Source organism: Dendropsophus ebraccatus, chromosome 8, assembly GCF_027789765.1.
Source record: "Dendropsophus ebraccatus isolate aDenEbr1 chromosome 8, aDenEbr1.pat, whole genome shotgun sequence".
In the NCBI taxonomy this organism is placed as follows: domain Eukaryota; kingdom Metazoa; phylum Chordata; class Amphibia; order Anura; family Hylidae; genus Dendropsophus; species Dendropsophus ebraccatus.
Genome location: NC_091461.1, coordinates 18,003,458 through 18,012,856, shown reverse-complemented (window position 1 = coordinate 18,012,856; position 9,399 = coordinate 18,003,458). Strand labels below are relative to the sequence as shown.

The 9,399-nt window shown below is 48.9% G+C and overlaps 1 protein-coding gene across 1 annotated transcript; it reads left to right on the top strand.

Annotated features, from left to right (window-relative positions):
* The first annotated feature begins 1,449 nt into the window (after positions 1-1,449).
* LOC138799980 (olfactory receptor 5AR1-like) lies at positions 1,450-2,157 on the top strand. Its single transcript, XM_069981787.1, has one exon. It carries the CDS (start codon positions 1,450-1,452, stop codon positions 2,155-2,157), a length of 708 nt encoding a protein of 235 aa, XP_069837888.1.
* Positions 2,158-9,399: the final 7,242 nt, after the last annotated feature.

Genomic DNA, 9,399 nt, shown 5'->3' with positions numbered 1-9,399 from the left:
ATGTTCACTCCCTAGCTTCTTCTCGAAATGTACGGGGTCACAGGGCCATCTGTAGTTGTCATAGGCAATGTGATTAAAAGGGGTGCATAAAAATGTTTCTTTTGAGTGCTTCAGCTGCTACCTCAGTCTAACTTGGTCACTCTGGTGTCACTGCCATGCTTCGTTGCACCTAGTTGGGTGCTTTCCTAATATGTGTCAGCACATGTGCCTTGCCCATCTTGGTCTGATTCAGCAAAATTGTATTGAGGGCCACCACCCGGTTGTTGCCCATAATTTGGCATAATGGTGTGATTAGGTAGCCCCAGAGGCATCCATGCATGCTGCCCCTGCTGTTTCCTGTCCATTTCTATGTTGTTTCCGTCATTTTCTGAGGCTTCCGGGTTTTCAGGCAACCTTCCCTGTGCAGAGCTTTGGTCCCCTGCAAAAATGCTCAAGTTTACCATTGACTTCAATGGGGTTCGTAGCTCGAAACGAGCACCCGAGCATGGATAAATATTTGTCTGGAGTACTCTCTCATCTCTAAAAGTATGCTTTGAATAAAAAGTGCCTTTTTGTAGATACAGGTCCTCTAGCACATAGCAAGTAGTGTCCATTAGAGTCTCTGGATAAAATAGTCACCAAACATCTTCTTTTATAAGAGATGGCAGTAGCAAGTAGTAACATGTTTTTAACACACTAAACCCCCAAAAAACGAACCACTCCCATAACAATAGAGAGTTTTACTGCTACATATATGGTGTAATGACCACGCACATTTCTTAAATGTTGTTTCCAACATGGGAGAGATAATTGTCACATGAATGATTGTGTCACATGATGTGTATAGTCAGTTTAGGACTCTTTAGCCTTGTATGTATAATTTAAAATTCTTTAACATAGACTGTATTTATTAAGATGATATAATCATTAATACCATAAAAATACACTTTAACTAACATCGTTTATTGTTATTCCTGAGGGGCTTCACTTGCTTATTGTCATTCCCGGGAGGCTTCACTTGCTTACTGTCATTCCCGACGGGCTTCACTTGCTTACGGTCATTCCCAGGACTCTTCGTTACCAGCAATAGTGAGCTAAATCATCTTGTGATTATTTCCACTGAATAAATATTATAAATTCACATTGCAACTTTCCTTTGCTCGTAGGCTCAGCGACCATTTCTCCCATGTAGAATATTATAGTGATTACCTCTCAAACAAAATTATCTGTTCATTGTTATTACTGTACATGGAGGTGTCAAACTTGACTCACAATGGTTTTGTCCTCCTTGGCTTTTATGAGTTTCCGAGCTTCCAGTTGGGTTTATTTCTCATATTTCTAGTCATCTATGTTACAACTTTGGTTGGAAATTCAGTAACCACTGCTCTGTTTCGCTTTGATCCTCATTTTCACAGCCCCATGTATATTCTTCTATGTAACATGTCCATAATAGATCTGTCCTTCACCACAATGGTTCTGCCTAAGTTATTGGACATCCTCCTAACTGGGAACCATGTCATCTCCTACAATGGTTGTTTCACTCAGGTATTCTTTCTTGTGATGCTCATGGTAGTGGAATTCTTCATCCTGGCGGCCATGGCCTATGATCGCTATGTGGCCATATGTCATCCTTTACGTTATTCCTATTTCATGAGCCTACAGGTCTGTTTCTGGATGTCTTTGGTATCTTGGAGCATAGGAGTCCTTGATAGCATTCTTTATACTTTTCTTATAGCATCTTGTATATTTTGTGGGTCACATAAAGTAGACCATCTATTCTGTGATTTGAAGCCTCTGATGGTGCTTTCTTGTAGTGACACCCATACTATAGAGATGATAATACTTAGACCAAGTGCCATCATTGGCTTTGTTCCATCAGTAATGACCTTGGTGTCCTACATGTATATTATTTCAACAATCTTGAAGATTCACTCTAAGGAAGGAAGACAGAAAACCTTCTCTACCTGCTCCTCACATCTCACAGTCATCCTCTTGTTTTATGGAACAGTACTTGGCATGTATATGAGGCCAAAGTCCAGCTATTCCATAGACCAGGACAAGGTGTTTGCTGTATTGTATGCAGGAGTCATCCCAATGCTCAACCCTCTCATATACAGCTTGAAAAATGAGGAGGTGAAGAAAGCTCTGTGCCGAATACAGAAACAAATACATCTATAATTCAGTGGCTTCTTTCAAGCGTAAGAGAAAGGGTTAATCCCGAAACGTTGCGTGTCTCATCACTTCCATCCACCTGGAGGGTGAGAGCCTCTATGGACTTGAGGATATGAAGAGCGCCGCAATTGCAGCATGAAGCCCTACAGCATTGTGGTGAATTTTTCATTATTTGAAGATGTATTGTCATGTACTATGAATTTCTAAAACAAGAAAGTATTTGCAAAGTACCCGTGTTTGTCCTGCTTTACTCATGGGATATGTAGTCCAATACCCATCAGTACCAGTGTCTGCAGCTGTAAAGCCCTGTCTGTAGCTAACAGTACCAGCTTCCTCTGCGACAGGGGTTACACTAGGATCTTAATTCAGTCCAATTACATCTGTTTAACCCTCTAGATGCTGCAGTTAATAGAGACTGCAGCCTAAAGGGGGTGAATTAATTGATACTGCATATGTCAGGATGCTGTCATCATCATGATAGATTTGCAGGGTGCATATCCATTACCATGGTAGCCTGAAGTCCTCTGAAGCCCTTTGTGCCTGCCAAGGGGGTACAGAATATGAACTATATAAGACTTCTGTAATCAGGCCCATCATTTTTACAATAACAGGTTGCAAGAGTCCAAAACTCATAGATGGTATAATTGGGGCAGATACCAGGAAAGCATAATGTAACCCCCCATTATCATCATCATCACTCCTCCTGCCCCCCATCATCATCATCATTCCCCCCCTATCATCATCATTCCCCCCTGGCCCCCCCATTATCATCATCATTCCCCCCTGGCTCCCCCATTATCATCATCATTCCCCCCCGCCCCCCCATCATCATCATCATTCCCCCCCGCCCCCCATCATCATCATCATCATTCCCCCCCGCCCCCCCATCATCATCATCATCATTCCCCCCCCGCCCCCCCCATCATCATCATCATTCCCCCCCTGCCCCCCCCATCATCATCATCATTCCCCCCCTGCCCCCCCATCATCATCTTTCCCCCCCTGCCCCCCATCATCATCATTCCCCCCCTGCCCCCCATCATCATCATTCCCCCCCTGCCCCCCCATCATCATTCCCCCCCCTGCCCCCCCATCATTCCCCCCCCTGCCCCCCATCATCATTCCCCCCCCTGCCCCCCATCATCATCATTCCCCCCCCTGCCCCCCATCATCATCATCATTCCAACCCCCGCCCCCCCCCCATCATCATCATCATCATCATTCCCCCCCCCACACACACACAGTGACAGGCAGCTATTCAGCAGCTGCAGCAGCAGGGATACCTCTGGGGCCCAAGTCACTTGCTCTCCGTCAGTCCGCCTCAATAATGGCGCCTGTGACTCCGCCCCCCTCCCCCACGGTACGGCACAGCAGAGAGGACCTGCGTGCGTGCGTGCGTGCACTTACGTGGGGGAGGAGACGGCTCAGCAGTGACTTCGGAGGCGGCCCGCCGCCCCGGGGACTAAGCAACGTGAGAGGCGGCCGCGGGGACAGAGGCGGGGACAGATGCCGGGGCGGGCCCCGTACGTACGGGTAGTTGCGGGCCCGTCCAAAGTTCAAATACAGAGTCCAGACAGTTTCTCCCCGGGTGACCTAACCGGGGAGAAACTGAACTCTGAGAGGACACAAGGACTAGCTGGCCGGGCCGGGCCCCTTGATGCGGCGGGCCCCGTAGCAACCGCTACCGTTGCTACGGCGGTAGTTCCGCCACTGATCCATGGCAGGGTGGTCAATAATTTGCTCTTACATTCTCAATGAAAGCAGAGGGAGAGACATATTTCAAAATGAGTCATTATGCTCTCTATGTTTTTAACATTAGACCCTTACCCACCTTTCCTGATAGAATAACAGGTCTGAGGGACTTATTACATGGCACGATGATCACAGCAAGTGATCACAGATCTCGTATACAAAACCTATAAGATGGCTCAATGTCCGTGCAGCCCTTGCTTTAAAGTGTCCAATAGAAAATAATAAAGAAGCTTACCTATCCACGGTTCCCTGGTGTCCTCTTGGCTTTCCTCTGGGATCCCCCACTGACCGGGCACTTCCAAACTCTTCTGTGCATTGACAGCCTGCTCAGCCAATCACTGGTCGTGGCGCTGTCCCTTCTTTGTCAGTGATTGGTTGAGTGGCCTGTTACTGCAGAGATGGGCTCAGAGGGGTAAGCGGTGGCTACAGTGAGCGGGAACGCAGAAACAAGCCAGGAGGACACCGGGGGAGCATGGAGAGGTAAGCATCATACTCATTATCTTTACTCTTCAACCACCTATTACACATAGTGATGCGCAATTGGCAGATGATGTTTTTTTAACACGTTGAAAGACAACAATCAGCCTATCATCGGCTCCTCAACTGTAATGTCTTTATTACATGGGGTGATATCTGCCCGATTCTGCCTGATTCAGCAGATAATCATCCTGTGTAGTAGAGCCCTGAGGCTGCTGGCTGCTAGAGTGTAGTCAGGTGATAGATATGTCATTAGGTCATCTCATTAGAGGGACTGTAGTAATTAGACTCTACCGCCCTTTCTTTGCAACACTGGAGGCATCATGGGAAATATAGGCAGCATTAGAAAATTCAGACAGGAAGTAGAAACCAATATGGCTGAGAACTCCATGCCTGCCACATCAGCTAAAACAGTTAATCACAAGGCATACACAAGAACCTGTACATTACTCTCTAATAATAGCCTATGCTGCACCCAGGGGCGTAGCTAATGTCTCCTGGGCCCTGGTGCAAGAGGTCAACTTGGGCCCCCCCCTTCCTCGACCAAGCGGCGATGCTATTTTTGTGTATATATATATACACTCACCGGCCACTTTATTAGGTACACCATGCTAGTAACGGGTGGTCTTCTGCTGCTGTAGCCCATCTGCCTCAAAGTTGGAGGTACTGTGCGTTCAGAGATGCTCTTCTGCCTACCTTGGCTGTAACGGTTGGCTATTTGAGTCACTGTTGCCTTTCTATCAGCTCGAACCAGTCTGCCCATTCTCCTCTGACCTCTGGCATCAACAAGGCATTTCCGCCCACAGAACTGCCGCTCACTGGATGTTTTTTCTTTTTCGGACCATTCTCTGTAAACCCTAGAGATGGTTGTGCGTGAAAATCCCAGTAGATCAGCAGTTTCTGAAATACTCAGACCAGCCCTTCTGGCACCAAAAACCATGCCACGTTCAAAGGCCCTCAAATCACCTTTCTTCCCCATACTGATGCTCGGTTTGAACTGCAGGAGATTGTCTTGACCATGTCTACATGCCTAAATGCACTGAGTTACCGCCATGTGATTGGCTGATTAGAAATTAAATGGTAACGTGCAGTTGGACAGGTGTACCTAATAAAGTGGCTGGTGAGTGTATATATATATATATATATATACACACACACACACAGTGTCGGACTGGAGTGCTTGGGCCCACCAGGGGAAATCATTCATGGGGCCCACCCTTCAGCCACTATACTTATCTATGGTAACATTAATAAGGGTCCATTAACACGGTGTGATATGGGGCAGTGTAGGGCTGCAAACGATTGCTAATCAGCAGGGCAGGAATACACCGAGATGTGCGGCCGACAACAATGATTTATACAGCTGCACAAAAGATCAAATCAGCCGACTAGCGGGCATTTGCGCGTCAGCTGATCTCTGACACTTTTACATGGGGCTTCCTAGGAGCTTTTGTTACCTATAATTGCCCTGTGCAATTGGCTATAAGACAGGTTTCTTTGCATGATAACACTTTATACAGATACAAAAGTCATACAGCTACCAATAACACCAGTATATAAAGAGCAAATATCCCCACACATATTACCACCATACTGTTACTGACCAGATCCTGTATACCAAGACTGATATTACCAATAATACCAGTATATAGGAGGGAAATAGTATCACCATACATATTACCGCTATACTGGTGCTGACCAAATCCTGTATACTATGACCAATATTACCAGTATACAAGGGGGAAATATTACCGCCGCTACTACTGACTAGTACCACCACATACTGACTTACACCGTCACCGCTGCTACTGAATAAAATCCTCTGTACACAGACCACTATCACCTCATACAGTCATATAGAGGCAGACCCAGCTCTACACAGGCTCTATACACCATATACATTACACTGTAGTTACATCAGGTGACTCACAGGAGACGTCTTCTCTGATCGGAGTTCTTCGCTTTTCATTTTCTTCTCCATCTGCCCTGGGCCATTAGAACTTCTCCAAGCCACGAATCCACAGAATCTGCCAGACAGACATATTAGGCTTCACACTCTGTCACCATCCTCATCTCTCTACACACTGCACATCTGTATTGGCCCCTTTACTGGTCCCTTGTTCAGTCTTCCATATAGATGGCCCCATGTGCATCTACTATAGTAGAAATCCCCCTATGCGCAGTCCCCCTATAGTAGATGACAACCTCTGTGCATCCCCTATACAAGGGGTAGGGAACCTTGGCCCTCCAGCTGTTGCAAAACTACAACTCCCATCATGCCTTGACAGCCACAGCTAAAGCTTTAGTTTTGCATTAGCTGGAGAGCCAAGGTTCCCTATCACTGCCCAATAGTATATGACCCCCTCTGTGCATGCCCTATTATATACATCCCCCCTGTGTTGTCTCACCTATAAATGGCTCCCCTGTGTTATCCATCCCGCATATACTGTAGATAGCCCCCTTATGTTGTCCATCCCCCTATATAGCCCCTTATGTTGTCAATCCCCCTATACAGCCCCTTATGTTGTCAATCCCCCTATACAGCCCCTTATGTTGTCCATCCTCCTATATGGCCCCCTTATGTTGTCCATCGCCCCAAAACAGCCCCCTTTTGTTGTCCATCCCCCTATACAGCCCCCTTTTGTTGTTCACCCCCCCCCCCTATATAGCCCCATTCTGTTGTTCACCCCCTATATAGCCCCATTCTGTTGTTCACCCCCCTATATAGCTCCCTTCTGTTGTTCACCCCCTATATAGCCCCCTTCTGTTGTTCACCCCCCTATATAGCCCCCTTCTGTTGTTCACCCCCCTATATAGCCCCCTTCTGTTTTTAATCCCTCTATATAGCCCCCCTTCTGTTGTTAATCCCCCATATAGCCCCCTTCTGTTGTTCACCTCCTATATAGCCCCCTTCTGTTTTTCACCCCCCTATATAGCATCCGTCTGTTGTCCATCCCCCTATACAGCCCCCTTTCGTTGTCTATCCCTCATATAGCCCCCTTCTGTTGTCCACCCCCTATATAGCCCCCTTCTGTTGTCCATCCCCCATATAGCCCCCCTTCTGTTGTTAATCCCCCATATAGCCCCCTTCTGTTGTTAATCCCCCATATAGCCCCCTTCTGTTGTTCACCCCCTATATAGCCCCCTTCTGTTTTTCACCCCCCTATATAGCCCCCGTCTGTTGTCCATCCCCCTATATAGCCCCCTTCTGTTTTTCACCCCCCTATATAGCCCCCGTCTGTTGTCCATCCCCCTATACAGCCCCCTTTCGTTGTCTATCCCTCATATAGCCCCCTTCTGTTGTCCACCCCCTATATAGCCCCCTTCTGTTGTCCATCCCCCATATAGCCCCCCTTCTGTTGTTAATCCCCCATATAGCCCCCTTCTGTTGTTCACCCCCTATATAGCCCCCTTCTGTTTTTCACCCCCCTATATAGCCCCCTTCTGTTTTTCACCCCCCTATATAGCCCCCGTCTGTTGTCCATCCCCCTATATAGCCCCCTTCTGTTTTTCACCCCCCTATATAGCCCCCGTCTGTTGTCCATCCCCCTATATAGCCCCCTTGTTTTTCACCCCCCTATATAGCCCCCGTCTGTTGTCCATCCCTCTATACAGCCCCCTTTCGTTGTCTATCCCCCATATAGCCCCCTTCTGTTGTCCACCCCCTATATAGCCCCCTTCTGTTGTCCACCCCTATATAGCCCCCTTCTGTTGTCCAACCCCTATATAGCCCCCTTCTGTTGTCCATCCCCCTATACAGCCCCCTTTCGTTGTCTATCCCCCATATAGCCCCCTTTCTGTTGTCCATCCCCCATATAGCCCCCTCCTGTTGTCCATCCCCCATATAGCCCCCTCCTGTTGTCCATCCCCCATATAGCCCCCTCCTGTTGTCCATCCCCCATATAGCCCCCCTTCTGTTGTCCATCCCCCATATAGCCCCCCTCCTGTTGTCCATCCCCCATATAGCCCCCTCCTGTTGTCCATCCCCCATATAGCCCCCTCCTGTTGTCCATCCCCCATATAGCCCCCCTTCTGTTGTTCACCCCAATATAGCCCCCCTTCTGTTGTCCATCCCCCATATAGCCCCCCTTCTGTTGTCCATCCCCCATATAGCCCCCCTTCTGTTGTCCATCCCCCATATAGCCCCCCTTCTGTTGTCCATCCCCCATATAGCCCCCCCTCTGTTGTTCACCCCAATATAGCCCCCCTTCTGTTGTTCACCCCAATATAGCCCCCCCTTCTGTTGTCCATCCCCCATATAGCCCCCCTTCTGTTGTCCATCCCCCATATAGCCCCCCTTCTGTTGTTCACCCCAATATAGCCCCCCCTTCTGTTGTCCATCCCCCATATAGCCCCCTCCTGTTGTCCATCCCCCATATAGCCCTCTCCTGATGTCCCCCTAAAAATAAACAAAAACAACTCACCTTACAACACGCTCCCCCGTCGGTCGCGGGTGTCTTCTTTTCTCTTCACGACAGATCAGCCGCATCCTGTTGAAGTCCCGGGCAGCACGTCGCCTCTGAGCTCTGTGTGCGCCGCGGCGGCTGAGACTTCCGGTACACGCTCCCAGCCGGAAGTCCCAGCCGCCGCAGCGCACACTGAACTCAGAAGCGACGTGCTGCCCGGGACTTCCCCAGGATGCTGCGGATCTGTCGGCAGCGGGAGCGGAGGTGACACTGACACTCTTGTGATCGCAAGCAAACGCTGCTTGCGGTCACAAGAGTGATTGACAGGGCGGGAAGCCTATGGCTTCTCGCGCTGTCAATCAGCACACTACATTTAACTGGAAGCGATTGTTGCGATCGCTTCCAGTTAAAAAGATAGGTGCCGCACCCGAGTGGGCCCCCCGGGAGCACGGGGCCCCGGCTGGGCTTGCTGGCTGGAGACCACATGGCTGCAGTCTCCAGCCCTGTGTCCCCTGACAGGGGGCGGGGCCCACTCCAGCTCGGGGCCCACCGGGGGTTTCCCCGGCCCCCCGGTGGCCCAGTCCGAGCCTGCACACACATATATCTCAAGACT

What these genes read in the sequence shown, in the direction of transcription:
- LOC138799980 (XM_069981787.1), top strand. Translation starts at nt 1,450, where the DNA reads ATGGTTCTGCCTAAGTTATTGGACATCCTCCTAACTGGGAACCATGTC.